Source organism: Podarcis tiliguerta (assembly GCF_965153285.1).
Source record: "Podarcis tiliguerta genome assembly, chromosome: 8".
Lineage (NCBI taxonomy): Eukaryota > Metazoa > Chordata > Lepidosauria > Squamata > Lacertidae > Podarcis > Podarcis tiliguerta.
Genome location: NC_139541.1, coordinates 80,155,489 through 80,171,783, shown reverse-complemented (window position 1 = coordinate 80,171,783; position 16,295 = coordinate 80,155,489). Strand labels below are relative to the sequence as shown.

At 49.8% G+C, this 16,295-nt stretch overlaps 1 protein-coding gene across 1 annotated transcript; it reads left to right on the top strand.

Annotated features, from left to right (window-relative positions):
• Positions 1-7,485: 7,485 nt before the first annotated feature.
• Positions 7,486-14,576, top strand: LOC310683475 (homeobox protein six1b-like). The gene is made up of 3 exons (XM_083453410.1): positions 7,486-8,163; positions 11,922-12,085; positions 14,018-14,576. The coding sequence occupies exons 1-3, from the start codon at positions 7,780-7,782 to the stop codon at positions 14,286-14,288; spliced, it is 819 nt and encodes a 272-aa protein (XP_083309536.1). The 5' UTR covers positions 7,486-7,779; the 3' UTR covers positions 14,289-14,576.
• The last annotated feature ends 1,719 nt before the right edge of the window (positions 14,577-16,295 follow it).

Here is a 16,295-nt window from a genome sequence, read left to right as displayed (position 1 = left end):
ACTCATCCTTCATTGAGCCCTGTTGGGAATTCGCATCATAAGCCAATTGCGAGAGGTGGCGGGGGGGGGGGTTTCCGCAGGGTTCTCAAAACATTTCCACTTCAAGGACTGTTCCAGTATTTAAGGAGAATTTTCAGGCTTGTGCCTTGTTTTCTATAATAAACTGCTGCTGTCCATATATCATTGGAGTACAACTCCCGTCATCCCTGGCAGCTGTCTGTGCTGTCTGCAGCTAAAGGGAGCTCAGCCAAAATGAGAGCTGCGGATTCCCCACCCCTGAGTGCCGGGACTGATGTGGGACAGGAAATTAAGGATTCTGAATCCAACCTGCCTCTGGGTTTTATTTTTATTCCATAGAATTGTAGAGTTGGATGGGACCATTAAGAAGAAGAGGAGGAGTTTGGATTTGATATCCTGCTTTATCACTCCCCTTCAGGAGTCTCAAAGCGGCTAACATTCTCCTTTCCCTTCCTCCCCCACAACAAACACTCTGTGAGGCGAGTGGGGCTGAGAGACTTCAGAGAGAAGTGTGACTGGCCCAAGGACACCCAGCAGCTGCATGTGGAGGAGCGGAGACGCGAACCCGGTTCCCCAGATTACGAGACTACCGCTCTTAACCACTACACCACACTGGCTCTACACCACACACAAGCAAACTTGTTCCATTTCCCATGTGACAGCCCTCAAGATATTTGAAGATGGCTGTCATATTTCCTCCTGGTCTCCTCTTTCCCAGGCTAAAACGACCCAAGTTCCTCCACTGTTTTTCATAAGGTTTGGTTTCCAGGCCCTTGATCATCTTGGTCGCCATCCTCTGCACACCTTCCAGCTTGTCATTATCCTTCTTAGATTGTGGTGTCCAGAAGTGTGACTAGCCCAAGGACACCCAGCAGCTGCATGTGGAGGAGCGGAGATGCAAACCCGGTTCCCCAGATTACAAGTCTACCACTCCTAACCACTACACCAAACTGGCGGTGAGGATCATCTAGTTCAGCCCCCAGCAGTGCAGGACTCTATTGCCCAACATGGGCAACATTGAACCCACAGTCCTGAAATTAAGAGTCTCATGCTCGGCCAACTGAGCTATCCATAAAGCTGCATAGATAAGAAATACCTATTCCATGACACTGCCATAGGTAAGAACAGGCTGCTTAGCTATAACCATAGGGTGGTAGCAGTGAGGAGCATTAGGTTCAGGGGCAGTATGTGGCTCTCCATGCGTCTTTTATCTGGCCCTCAGAACTCTTCCCCAGACACACCACGCGGTGGCTCTGCTTTGCAACTTCCTTGAATGTTTCCCCCCGAGCTGGAATGTGTCCTTGAACATTACTAATGTCTCTTGGCTTGCCCAGGAGGAGGATGATAGAGAAGGGTCAACTAGCCAGCTATACAGAGATAACGTTTACATTCTCACTGTTGTCACTCCCATTTCGTGCCCCACCCACCACAGATAAGTGGTTTTCAGGAGGTTAATAGCACCACTCTATTCTGCCTTGGTCAGGCAACACCTGATCTGTGTTCAGGTCTAGGCACGGATATTGACAAGCTGGAACATGTAGAAGAATCATAGAATCATAGAGTTGGAAGAGACCACAAGGGCCATCGAGTCCAACCCCCTGCCAAGCAGGAAACACCATCAGAGCACTCCTGACATATGGTTGTCAAGCCTCTGCTTAAAGACCTCCAAAGAAGGAGACTCCACCACACTCCTTGGCAGCAAATTCCACTGTCAAACAGCTCTTACTGTCAGGACGTTCTTCCTAAGGTGGAATTTTCTTTCTTGTAGTTTGGATCCATTGCTCCATGTCCGCTTCTCTGGAGCAGCAGAAAACAACCTTTCTCCCTCCTCTATGTGACATCCTTTTATATATTTGAACATGGCTATCCTATCACCCCTTAACCTCCTCTTCTCCAGGCTAAACATGCCCAGCTCCCTTAGCCGTTCCTCATAAGGCATCGTTTCCAGGCCTTTGACCATTTTGGTTGCCCTCCTCTGGACACGTTCCAGTTTGTCAGTGTCCTTCTTGAACTGTGGTGCCCAGAACTGGACACAGTACTCCAGGTGAGGTCTGACCAGAGCAGAATACAGTGGCACTATTACTTCCCTTGATCTAGATGCTATACTCCTATTGATGCAGCCCAGAATTGCATTGGCTTTTTTAGCTGCCGCGTCACACTGTTGGCTCATGTCAAGTTTGTGGTCAACCAAGACTCCTAGATCCTTTTCACATGTACTGCTCTCAAGCCAGGTGTCACCCATCTTGTATTTGTGCCTCTCATTTTTTTTGCCCAAGTGCAAAAAAGTGCAGAAGAAGAAGAGTTTGGATTTGATATCCAGCTTTATCACTACCCTAAGGAGTCTCAAAGCACCTAACATTCTCCTTTCCCTTCCTCCCCCACAACAAACACTCTGAGGCGAGTGGGGCTGAGAGACTTCACAGAAGTGTGACTGGCCCAAGGTCACCCAGCAGCTGCATGTGGAGGAGTAGGGAAGCGAACCCGTTCACCAGATTACGAGACTACCACTCTTAACCACTACACCACACTGGCTCTCAAAGGCCAGTGTACAAAGGGGGGGTGATCCAAGATGATCAAGGGTCTGGAAGCCAGGCCTTATGAGGAACGGTTGATGGAGTTTGCTATGTTTAGCCTGGAAAAGAGGAGACTGAGAGGAGATGGGATAGCCATCTTCAAATATCTCAAGGGCTTTCACATGGAAGAGGGAGCAAGCGTGTTTTCTCTTGCTATGGAGAGTAGGACCCAAACCAATGGCTGCAAGTTACAAGAAAGGGGATTCCGACTAAACATCAGAAAGAACTTTCTGACAGTAACAGCAGTTTGACTCCCTCGGGAGGCAGTGGACTCTCCTTCCCTGGAGGTTTTCAGGTGGAGGTTGGAGGACCATCAATCATGGATGCTTTAGTGGAGATTCCTGAGATTCCTGCATTGCAGGGGGTTGGACTAGATGACCCTCAGGGTCCCTTCCAACTCTACAATTCTATGATTCTATGCCTAGAGGGATGGGTGTGGCCCTCTGGCTGAAGAAGATTCCCCCACATCACCTGCAATGGGACTTTGAATGGCAGAACCAACAACTGAGCTTAAAGACAACATTGTGATTAATACCCAGAGCAGCTCCTATATATGCTCCACACAGAGGTGGCTATCCATTATACGATCTGTCCATTGCAGCTCCTGCTTCGCCAAAGCTTACGTTCAACACTTCTAAGAGCTTAAGAGCTTGGCTTGCTCTGACAGGGACTTGAGGTGGCTTACAGGTAAAAATAAAGGTAAAGGGACCCCTGACCATTAGGTCCAGTCATGACCGACTCTGGGGCTGCGGCACTCATCTCGCTTTATTGGCCGAGGGAGCCGGCGTACAGCTTCTGGGTCATGTGGCCAGCATGACTAAGCCGCTTCTGGTGAACCAGAGCAGCGCACGGAAACGCCATTTACCTTCCCGCCGGAGCGGTACCTATTTATCTACTTGCACTTTGAGGTGCTTTTGAACTGCTAGGTTGGCAGGAGCAGGGACCAAGCAACGGGAGCTCACTCCGTCGCAGGGATTCGAACCGCCGACCTTCTGATCGACAAACCCTAGCTCAGTGGTTTAGACCACAGCGCCACCCGTGTCCCTCCAGGTAAAAATAAGCACAGCTAAAAGCATTTGGGGGGACGTCAACGACGACAATAATTTAAAAACAACCAAACATCAATAGAATTAAATTATCTAATCTATGAAAACCATACCAATAATTAGAATAAAACCAGCACAGCACCAGCCCTTTCTTTAAAAGCAGTCAGTTTCCAAAATTCTGTTGGAATGAGAAAGTCTTCACCTGCTGGCAGAAGGACAACGAGGAGGGAGCCAGTCTAACTTCACCAGGGATGGAGTTCCAAGGTCTGGGAGCAGCCACTGAAGCCATCTTCTACGTCCCCACCAAACCTTCCTGTCAGGGTGGCGAGACCCAGAGAAGGGCGTCCCCTGAAGATCTCAGAACCCAGGCAGGTTCATATGAGGGAATATGGTCTTTTGGATAGCTTGGACCTAAGCTGTTCTGGGCTTTATAGGTCATCACCAGCATTCTGAATTGCGCCAGGAAACAGACTGGCAGCCAGAGAAGCTGTTCTAGTAGTTCTAAGGCTCCTTATCCAGCAATCTGGCCACAGCTCTTTGAGCCAGCTAAAGTCTCAAAGCACTTTCCAAAGGCAGCCCCACGTAGAGAGTGTCGCAGTAATCCAAACACTTTCACCATGGCCAAATCAGTTGCAAAATGCCATTCCACTCCCTTACACAGCATTTGGCAACCTGGTACTCTACAGATTAGGGACGCGGGTGGCGCTGTGGGTAAAAGCCCCAGCGCCTAGGGCTTGCCGATCGAAAGGTCGGCAGTTCGAATCCCCGCGGCGGGGTGCGCTCCCGTTGTTCGGTCCCAGCGCCTGCCAACCTAGCAGTTCAAAAGCACTCTCGGGTGCAAGTAGATAAATAGGGACCGCTTACTAGCGGGAAGGTAAACGGCGTTTCTGTGTGCAGCTCTGGCTCGCCAGAGCAGCGATGTCACGCTGACCACGTGACCCGGAAGTGTCTCCGGACAGCGCTGGCCCCCGGCCTCTTGAATGAGATGGGCGCACAACCCTAGAGTCTGTCAAGACTGGCCCGTATGGGCAGGGGTACCTTTACCTTTACCTTTACTCTACAGATTGGGACCTCAACTCGCATCAGTCTCAACCAGCCAGCCTTTCATGGAATTGTAGAGTTGGAAGGGAACCTGAGGATCATTTAGTCCAACTCTCTGCAATGCAACTGTCCCATTGGGGATCAAACCTACAACCCTGGTATTCTCAGCACCACGCGCTAACCAACTGAACTATCCTTGGTAAGTATCTGGAGAGCACCAGGTTGGCAAAGGCTGGCCTAATACATGTCAGCCTCCATGAACGTGTAATTTTTTGCAGTACATGAGCACGAGGAAACAGGTTATTTGGGACAAATGTTTAGGTGGCAGCCTGGAGCAACAAAGAAAGACCCCGGAGCATGGAAGAACTAAGATGAGCCCTGCGGCTGCCTCCGCCCTGTTCTCATAGTGGCCAAACAGATGCCGACAAACAGGACTTGAACCTAAGAAGATAAGAATGCTGGACCAAGCCAATGGCCCACCCAGGCCAGCAGCTAACCAGATGTCACTGTTGAGGCAGAACATTACACAGCCATCATGGCTGGTAGTCTTAAAAAGGTAAAGGACCCCTGACAGTTAAGCCCAGTCGCAAACGACTCTGGGGTTGCGGCGCTCATCTCGCTTTACAAGCCGAGGGAGACGATGTTTGTCCGCAGACAGTTTTACCGGGTCACGTGGCCAGCATGACTAAGCCGCTTCTGGCGAACCAGAGCAGCGCACGGAAACGCCGTTTACCTTCCCGCTGGAGTGGTACCTATTTATCTACTTGCACTTTGACATGCTTTCAAACCGCTAGGTTGGCAGGAACTGGGACTGAACAATGGGAGTTCACCCCGTCACGGGGATTCAAACCGCCGACCTTCCAATCCACAAGCCCAAGGCTCAGTGGTTTACACCACAGCGCCACCTGCGTACCCACCATGAATTTGCCCAATCCTCTTTCAAAGCCATCCAAGTTGGTGTCCAGTGGTGAGAGAGAAGAGGCTGGTGGGCTCTCTGGGGGCAAAAAAAAAGAGGCTGTGGGAACGGAGCCACTGGCTTCTCTGACTAGCTTTCTGCAGAGAGCAGGTTTTGTGCTCTAGCTGCTTTCTCAGCTCCAAAACAAAGCTTCCCCCCCACCTCCCCTTATTGCTGGGAAGAAGTAGTAAGGTGATCCAGGTTGGATAATATTACTCAGATGGCTGTGTAAGCAAGACTGTCTGGGGTGGGAGTATTTAGGGGGCTTTTCTTGTCTCCTGAATTAGGTGGGAAGGGAGGGGGGTGGAGGTTGGGAAAAGGAGACCCGCTCTCAGTCAAGGTTAACCCTTTGCAATACCCCTAGAGCAGTGGTTCCCAATTAGCGAAGTACTGCAGCCCCCCTGTTTTTCAAAAGCCAAGCCACGGACCCGCCTCCTTTTGAGATTTTGGATCCCTCTATGGTAGTTTTTGTTATGTGAGTGGCACCACGGACCCCCTGGGTGGGTTTTGTGGACCCCCTGGGGCGTGCAGACCACTCGTCAACTGGGGAGGTCTGCCCCAGAAGTAGCTTGATCCTGCCTCCATGGTAAAATGGCTCTAGAGGGAATGGTAGATCTAAAGGTGGCTGTAGAAATAAAATAAAAAAACCACCCTGCTCTCACCAGATGCCATGATGGGGAAAGCACGCAGACAGGACTGGAGCACAAGAGCCCTCTCCCATTCTATGGTTTCCAGGAACTGGCAACCAGATGCATTGTTGCTTCCAACTGTAGCCAGTAGCCCACTCATTCATTCATTTGCCTTTTATAGCCATCCAGGTTGACTGTCCTCACTGCTTGTTGAAGCGAGTTCCATAGTTTAACTTTGTGCTGCATGAGTTGCTGGATGAGGCCAAGGGCCCATCTAGTTCCAGGGAGCTTCCCACAGCAGAACGCCTCTCTCTTTCTCTGCAGCCTTCCCTAGTTATATGGGATGACGCTTTCACCCAGCAGGGACACAAGGCCTCTTGTTATTTGTCTTGCAACAGGTTATTTGTCTTGCAAAGGGCTGCCAGCTTGGTGCGAAACATGATCTCCACATGGGAAGAGCAAGGGGGCAAGGAAAGGAAACACTGACGGCAGGATCTCTGGCTTGGGGGGCCGATCTGTCACCTGGCAGAGCCAAGAACAAAGGGAGAGACAAAAGAATTTTCTCCTGCAGACTCACTGCAACCCGTGGAAAGAAGCTGAAAACAAATTTGTTTCGCAAGCAGGGATATTAAAAAGAAGAAGCTGGCTTAACATCTGGAGAAATAAGAGGGATTAATCTTAGTTCAAAAACTGCTGCATTGAGGGATAAGTAGCCTTTCACTTATAATAAAATAAGCTTGGAAGTGTGCAGATGATTTTAGAGCGCACAGAAGCTGCCAACCCGCAGTTGCAGTTGACTTCAGGTCCTGCTTAGCTCTTTTATCCCTTTCACTCGCTTAACAGGATGGGAGCAACAGCCCACATTCCAAGGAAGCCTAGCACAAGGTGCGATCCTAAAAGGTTTGGGCAAGCAGGCCGGCTGGAGCAGACATGGGGAAACAAAGGGAGAGGCGGACAGGGGCAGAAAGCAAGGACTTTCCTCTCTGGCTTGCCTCCTCATGCCCCCCTCTGTAGGGGGCATCTCACATTACCAGATCCCGCCAACCCCTCTGCAGAAAGCCTTTCCATCCAAGGGTGACGGTGGTGGCGAAGTCTCCCTTTCTCTCGCTCTCCTTGCGGAGTTGGCCAATGGCTGGCCACAGCTGCAGCCTGCGTGGGCTGAGCCTGTAACCGATACCCCCCAAGACATCTACCCTGGGTGACTGTCTCTAGAGCCAGAAGGCAGGCAAGGGAGAGGGGAGCCCCGACCGCACACAGAAGGCAAGAGGGGAAAGCTGACATGGCCATCCCAGAGAGAAACTCGGAGGGCGGCAGACTTGCCTCCCGCTCGGCTTGCCCTCCCCAGCTTTAATGGGACATATCTGGTTCCCTCTTCGAAAGAGGCAGGATCACTTCCTGGTCTCTGCCGCACAGAGCTTTGCAAAAGGACAGCGTTGTCCTCCACATGCGGGGCTCCTTGTTGGAGGTGTATTGGGTTTGTGAAGCCTGCTAAGCCGCGGAGCCCTCCCTTCTCCGCCATGAATTTCGGTTTCACCCAGGAGCAAGTGGCCTGCGTGTGCGAGGTCCTGCAGCAAGGGGGGAACATCGAGCGCCTGGGGCGCTTCCTTTGGTCGCTGCCGGCCTGCGACCACCTGCACAAGAATGAGAGCGTCTTGAAGGCCAAAGCAGTGGTGGCCTTTCATCGGGGAAACTTCCGGGAGCTCTATAAGATCCTAGAGAGCTACCAGTTCTCTCTGCACAACCACCCCAAGCTGCAGCAACTGTGGCTCAAGGCTCATTACATCGAGGCAGAGAAGCTGCGCGGGAGGCCGCTGGGAGCCGTGGGCAAGTACAGGGTGCGGCGCAAATTCCCCCTGCCTCGGACCATCTGGGACGGAGAGGAAACCAGTTATTGTTTCAAGGTAAGGAAGGCTCCCTGAAGAGACCTCTTCCGTGGTAGGCATCTCACTGAAAAGGCAGTCAGGGAGATGCAGGAAACAAAGAAACAACTACCACCAAACACTCCATTTTTCAGCAGGCACAAAACCTGCACATCGTTCCTTGAAAACTTTCAGGGCTTGGCTTGGCAAAGTAGCCGTTCAGCTGAACTCTCCCTGCTTTGGATTATTGCAAGCGCCATCTGCTTTTGTCCTGGGGGTAACTCAAGGGTACACAGTACCAGCACCTTTTTTCTAGAAGAAAAGCACTGCCTAAGTCTACGGCAACTTTCTTCTCATTACTATCGTGCTTGTCCACTTCAGTCAGCTCAGAACAGCCCCACTGGGGATGGGATTGTGCATTGGGCAGGTCATTACATCGCATACTCTTTTCCCCTACCTGCATCTCCACTCAGCATGACCCCAAGTGCTCCCTCACCTCTTTGCCTCTTTCCCCCACTCCGATGCAGCCTCCTTGCCCTGGAACCCCATTCAAGACCACTTATGTGGTTTGCTCAGTTGGTTAGAGCATCGTGCTGATAACACCAAGGTTGCAGGTTCAATTCCCATATGGGACAGCTGCATATTCCTGAATTGCAGGAGGTTGAAATATATGATCCTCAGGGTCCTTTCCAACTCTATCATTCTCCTCTTCCTCCCTTTTCCAATCCCTCCTCAAATCCTCCTCCTTCTTGTGTTGTTGTTGTTGTTCAGTCGTTTAGTCGTGTCCGACTCTTCGTGACCCCCTGGACCAGAGCCAGCCAGGCCCTCCTGTCTTCCACTGCCTCCCCCAGTTTGGTCAGGCTCATGCTGGTATCTTCAAGAACACTGTCCCACCATCTCGTCCTCTGTCGTCCCCTTCTCCTTGTGCCCTCCATCTTTCCCAACATCAGGGTCTTTTCCAGGGAGTCTTCTCGTCTCATGAGGTGGCCAAAGTTGTGGAGCCTCAGCTTCAGGATCTGTCCTTCCAGTGAGCACTCAGGGCTGATTTCCATAAGAATGGATAGGTTTGATCTTCTTGCAGTCCATGGGACTCTCAAGAGTGTCCTCCAGCACCAGAATTCAAAAGCATCCATTATTTGGCAATAAGCCTTCTTTATGGTCCAGCTCTCACTTCCGTACATCACTACTGGGAAAACCATGGTTTTAACTATATGGACCTTTGCTGGCAAGGTGATGTCTCTACTTTTTAAGATGCTGTCGAGGTTTGTCATTGCTTTTCTCCCAAGGAGCAGGCGTCTTTTAATTTCGTGGCTGCTGTCACCTCCTTTTTGTAGGAATTAGCCTTATACCAAGTCAGAACATTGGTCCATGTAGCTCAGCATCATCTACACTGACTGGCAGCAGCTCTCCAGGGGCTGTCCCAGCCCTGCCTGGAGATGCTGGGAATTGAACTGGGATCTTATGCATGCAAAGCAAATGCTATAACCCTCTGCTGCAGCCATTCCCCTTAGTCCTCATTCCCAGGTGAGAAGGTCCCACATGTAACCCTGTCCTGTCCTATTCATCCTGCTGCCTCCCTCTTCTCCCTGTTGTCTGCATTGTGCTGTCCCTGTTTTCTGAGGAACCCTGGAGCGTATGCAAAGCTTCAATTGTACGCTCCTTGGGGCACGGCTCGGTCTTTCTCTGTATTGGCCATGTTACATGATAAAGCTACCCAGCAGCCTCCCACTCTTGTCTTTCGTGCCAATAGCATCTCTCGTCTCCGCAAAGTTCTGGAATGAACTCCCAAGCAAGATGCAGCAGCTGTGAGGGCCTTTGGGTGACAGTCGTGCAAAAGCCGTTTATTTGGTGTGGCCTTTTTGCTGCTAAGATGAATACGATTGGCCAAGGGATACAGCTTTAGTGGGTAAAGCTGTGGATTTATTTTTGAGTGGGGGGATGAGGTGGAGTGGAATTTCATTGCTATTCATTATTGTAAATTATTTTACATGGAGCAATGGATCCAAACTACAAGAAAGAAGATTCCACCTAAACATGAGGAAGAACATCCTGACAGTAAGAGCTGTTCGACAGTGGAATTTGCTGCCAAGGAGTGTGGTGGAGTCTCCTTCTTTGGAGGTCTTTAAGCAGAGGCTTGACAACCATATGTCAGGAGTGCTCTGATGGTGTTTCCTGCTTGGCAGGGGGCTGGACTCGATGGCCCTTGTGCTCTATTCCAATTCTATGATTCTATGATTTTATATATATTTCTTTAATGTAAGGAGCTTTAAGATTGGAAAAGCAATATGTACATCATAAATAAAAAATACTTCTTCCTCAATGCTTTTCTTGGGGCACCAAGGTTTCACTTTCTCTTTGCTTTCCTACCACCTGGTACAGTACTCCTGTGCCATTCTCCCCCATTGCTGTCTCCCCCCCCTTCCTTTTGACTTTTCAAGCCCTGTCTTTGGATCCCACCCCATCACCTGGGGAGGAGTACCACTTCTGCACTGAGTACAGTGCCAACATATTGCTAAGAGCTACCTAACCTGCCATCATAATAGAACAGTATTCACTGGCATTAAAAACAGCATTTGTGGACTTTGAGTTATGGTGATAAGGGAGGGAGCGAAAAGGGGAAACAGGTCGGGGTAGGGAGAGAAAGAAAAGGAAGGCAAACTTTAGGGATGCCGTAATTTTCCTGCCCCTGGACAGGTCTCCTGTGGCTTTAAGAGTCGTGTGGGAGGAAGGAGTTCAACCTATGCAGCTTTCCCCATCTGTGTGCTAAGGGGAAATTGGCTAGCTGGAATTCTGCCCCTCAGAAACCTGTTAAAGGCACAGCAGCCCTGCCAGGAAAGGTGGGAAGGAAGAAGGTGGCAACTCTAGGAAGTTAACTTTCACAGGGAAGCTTGGTGCTTGTTGTGCCCCTTCAAATCCTTCAAATATATTTCTCCCTGGTTTTTAAATGAACACAAATTCTGCCCTTGCCCAAGGTTTCACCGCCTAGAGGTTTAAAAATCCAACCAACCCATAAAACTTCCCAAAATGATATCTAAGATTACAAATAAAAGAACTGTTCACTGCTGAGAACACAGCTATGAAGAGAGAATGATGTTATTGCCCCCTGCCGTTCATGTTATACCATAGCACCTTTAGTAGCTGCAAGTGTACAACAAGGCACATTCAGATTAAGAATAATAAATACACATAGATGAGAGGAAAAGATTCATAGAAGGCCATGGCAATTGAGGGGGGAAAGCTCATGGACTCACTGAAAATGTCAACTTGGGAGTGCTGCAAGAGGTGAAACAAATTCCGGATTGTTGTTGTTGTTGTTTAGTCGTTCAGTCGTGTCCGACTCTTCGTGACCCCATGGACCAGAGCACGCCAGGCATTCCTGTCTTCCACTGCCACCCGCAGTTTGGTCAGATTCATGTTTGTAGCTTCGAGAACACTGTCTAACCATCTCGTCCTCTGTCGTCCCCTTCTCCTTGTGCCCTCCATCTTTCCCAACATCAGGGTCTTTTCCAGTGAGTCTTCTCTTCTCATGAGGTGGCCAAAGTATGGGAGCCTCAGCTTCAGGATCTGTCCTTCCAGTGAGCACTCAGGGCTGATTTCCTTAAGAATGGATGCGTTTGATCTTCTTGCAGTCCATGGGACTCTCAAGAGTCTCCTCCAGCACCAGAATTCAAAAGCATCAATTCTTCGGCGATCAGCCTTCTTTATTCCGGATATATACCCCTTGAGGGGGGAAAAGGTTGCCTACCCTTGACTTAAACGAAAAGGACAAAGTAAAATTAACACCCTCTGCTCTCATACAGGAGAAATCTCGGAGCGTGTTACGGGAATGGTACATCCACAACCCCTACCCATCCCCTCGTGAGAAGAGGGAGCTGGCAGAAGCCACAGGGCTGACCACCACCCAGGTCAGCAACTGGTTCAAGAACCGGCGCCAGAGGGACCGTGCGGCCGAGACCAAGGAGAGGTGAGGCTTGGTGGGGTTTTTGGGCTTTGTGGGTTCAACAAAAAGAAGGCGCAGAGCCACCTGCTGCCTACCAACACAGAAGGGGATGAAGGGAGGGAGGAAGCCGTGATACTAGAAGTCACAGAAAAAGGGACAGGGGGAACCAGAACCCTTAGGATTACGAGAGGGGCTGGAACAGAAACCATTGAGAAATAGCTTGCTTACTTTAGCCTCTGCCTCCTTTTCTCACTTTCCCAAAGGTTTCCTCTCTGCCCTTGATCTCTGCTCGCTGTCCATTTTTGAATTTCTTTGCCGTTACATTTAAGGCACAGAACATACCCCAGGCAATTGTGCTGCCAGCCTGCCTTGGCATCCCTCCCTCTCAGTCTTCGTTTGACACACAACCATCTGCTATCAGTCCTTCGGGTCTCCGTTTTCCAAATCCAACTCTGCCATGTCCTTCTCTCTGTCTAGAACAACCTCCTTGGATCAGTGGAGGCTGGTCCAGCACAGCAAATGGGGGCACTGCCCCACCAACCTCAGTCTGACCTAAGCCAGCCCCCACCTGCCAGCCAGGGGTGATACCAGCTGTCAGCTTCTTCCTCCTTAGTCAGAAGGCTCACCCATAATTACCTTTTGCCCTGCCCTTTCGAGACACAGGCCCACACTTTAAAGCACTGCGTCGGGTTTTTTGTTTTGCCCCAGCTCTTTCCCCATGTAAACCTGATCTTTACTGCTGAATCGGAACAAACAGTTATTTGGGTTTTCTGTGGATTATTGTTTGCTCTTATTCAGCAGTAAAGAGTGGGTTTTGCGACAAGGGCCCCCACCCCCAAAAGACACTCAGATGCAGCATTTTAAGTGCAGACCAGTGCCTAGAAAGCACAGCACAAAAGGAAGTCTGAATGAACCTCAAGTGCTGTTCTTGTACAACTCAGAGGGCAGAAGAATAGCGACAAAACTAGGATCCATTGGTATCTGCCTGTTGTTCGCTCTGACTCCACCTACTCTTGGCCTCCCATCCTCCACTCCAAGTGGGCACCAATCACCCTGCCTTCACAAACTGTGTTCTCTATCAACTCCATATTCCTCCTAAATTTTTCTGCAAACACTTTCTTGGACCACGGTAGTAGCCACGCTTGTCCCAGTGCAATTTTTTGCAACTGGCTGCTTCTTTCTTCAAGCTCTCTCTTTTCTCTTCTCTTTTGATATGCCCCGTGTTCTTAGATCATGAGCCTCCAGAAAGGGAATGTGCTTGTTCAAAATGTTCTGGTTTTTAACTACAGAACACTGGTGAGATGCAACCTGTAACTGGGGCATGACCACAGCTCAGGCTAAGGCGGGTTTCACCAGAAGTGATTCCATTCTTCAAGTAATTTTAAATGCATTGTTAACTGGAAGGAAAGAGTGGAGAGAGAGAGAGAGAGAGAGAATAAAAGAAGAGGGGGATAGTGAGGGTAAACAAAAAACATTTTTACCTAAAGGTCTTTAAGCAGAAGCTTGACAACTATATGTCAGGAGTGCTCTGATGGTGTTTCCTGCTTGGCAGAGGGTTGGACTCGATGGCCCTTGTGGTCTATTCCAACTCTATGATTCTATGATTCTAAAAGGCACTGTGTAGGTGGCGCATCTGAATTTTACTGGAGCAGCAGTACTGGAGAGATGGGCTAGCCCATTCCTGCACTGTTTCCCTGATCAAAATGGCATCTCCAAAGCTTTTATTAGCCCTACAGCCAAAAGCACAGATCTCCTCTTATTTGGCATAAAGAAAACAGCAGGAAAGTTGGGGTGGACAGTCAGAAATACAAAGCCATGCCTGCAAAGACTGAAAGTTGCCATCTAATCCCTGCTTCCCCAATGTCTATTATCTTAGTATGTACCCAGCAGGACTGATTCCTTAGCAATCTGGCCCCCAGAGACAATATTCTCCTCTTCCTCTTCTACTTCTTGCAGGGAGAACAGCGACGGTGGTGCACTGAAGGAAGGAAGGGGCCTTCCACGAGAAAGACACCTACTCTCCAGCTCCGATGATGAGAGCTCTCCCATTGACAGCCCTGCAGCTCATGCATCCAGCCCCTCACTGCTCTACTCTGGTTTGCCACTTTCGGCTCCAGCGGGAAACTCCATTCACAACGTCCAGAGGGTAGATTTTCTGCAGCACCAGCCGCTCCACAATAGTCTCCTGGGGCCCCTCACTTCTACCCTTGTAGATCTGGGCTCCTGAAACTGAACAGTGGAGCACCCACTTCATCCCCAATGGACTGTTCCTTTGTTCTCCTTCCGTACTTCTAAGCACTCTCCTGCCCAGCCAGCACAGGAACTTATGCCATCGGTTACAAAGCATCTCCTCATCTCCTCCTGACCTTTAGGGGGGCAGTCATAAGAGGAGGAGGCCTATGGGCACCTGCAAGGCCATGCTATTGCCCCCGCAATTCAAAATTCAGATTTTGACAAACAAACCATTCCCGAATCCCACCAGATCTCTACTTTCTGCATTGTTAAAAAAAAAAAAGCAGCAAAACTTTGTGTTGTTATAGAAAAGAACATACTTCTGCTAAAATCAGAAACCACTTCTGCGGGAAGGGGGGGATTTCAAGCAGATGGGATTTCTGCTCTCAACACATTCCCTGATCCCACACCCCCTGGAAAAACTCCCAAATCTTGCTCCCCGCATACACTAGTTGATCATGAGGGCCCAGCCTTCCTATCTTATAAAAGAGTGGCATGAAATGCGTCTGATGGCAAAGCAAGGGGAGCTCTGTCCCCATGGAACCAAGCAAAGGTGAAGCAGTTAGCAAAGCGACAAAATCAGTACGAAGCAGAGTACAAGTGCATGCAGCAGCTTAAACTGGGAAGCGCAGCAGCATCCAATTAAGAAGGTTAATTAGGGCTTTAGCCTAGACAGCTGAGCACATGCAAACACTTACCCTCTGGAGACAGCGAGAGCAATTACAGCGCCTTGCAGAGGTTCCAACAAGCTTAATGACTTTGACGGAGGACTTTAATGAAGCACTTGATAGTTTTGTGGGCATCCGTATGGGAAATAATGGCCTACTGAGCCTACATTATACTTACAGCCATTCTGGGAGAGGAATGTTAAGAGACAGAAGCTCTTTTGTAAGAAGGTTCAGCAAGAATCAATCTCTGGAGTTGGGAGACAATTCTTGAATGGGCTTCTCGGAGAGGGTGGGGTGGGATCAAGGCCTGCTGTGGGTTGCTTACTTCTGCTAGACCCTCTTTTTCTACCCCACTGAGCCATGTTACTCTGTATTGCCAATTTTCTAATAAATTAAAAACCGAAAAGGGTGGCGTCCTCTTGCATACTGACACTAAGCTGGCTAGCTCAGCTGGTTAGAGCATGGTGCTGATTACGCCAAACTTGCAGGTTCAATCCCCATATGGGGCAGCTTGGGCTAGATGACCTTTAAGGTTCCTTCCAACTTTATGATTCTACAAAGGCTTTTCTAGGGACTGTCTGGCACTCAAAACAAGAATCCATTGCCGACTTGCCTTCCTGCACAAACCTCGTGGCAGATATCACTTCCTTCCCTCTCCAAAGGCTCTACCAGCAACCCATAGTGGGGCAGAGGCTCAACTTTACAAGGACACCATCCTGCTAGCCTGAGTGCTTTGTGCCCAATGGTGATTTGGTACATGCACAGCAATGCTCTACTGTGGGTTTTTGGAGGGTAGTTAAAAATGCTGAAATTCTATACACACTTACTTGGGACTAAGGTTCATTTAACTCAATTGGGATTTATTTCTGAGTAGTCATGACCCTATAAGAGTGACTTGAAAATCAGGAAGTCCCCAGAACAAATATCACTGCTGCCATGAACTCACTTGGCAAACTGCTATTGTCTCAGATGGGAATAATAATACCACCTAACCTACTTGAGGGACACGGGTGGCGCTGTGGGTAAAAGCCTCAGCGCCTAGGGCTTGCCGATCGAAAGGTCGGCGTTTCGAATCCCCGCGGCGGGGTGCGCTCCCGTTGCTCGGTCCCAGCGCCTGCCAACCTAGCAGTTCGAAAGCACCTCCGGGTGCAAGTAGATAAATAGGGACCGCTTACTGGCGGGAAGGTAAACGGCGTTTCCGTGTGCAGCTCTGGCTTGCCAGAGCAGCTTTGTCACGCTGGCCACATGACCCGGAAGTGTCTCCGGACAGCGCTGGCCCCCGGCCTCTTAAGTGAGATGGGCGCACAACCCTAGAGTCTGTCAAGACTGGCCCG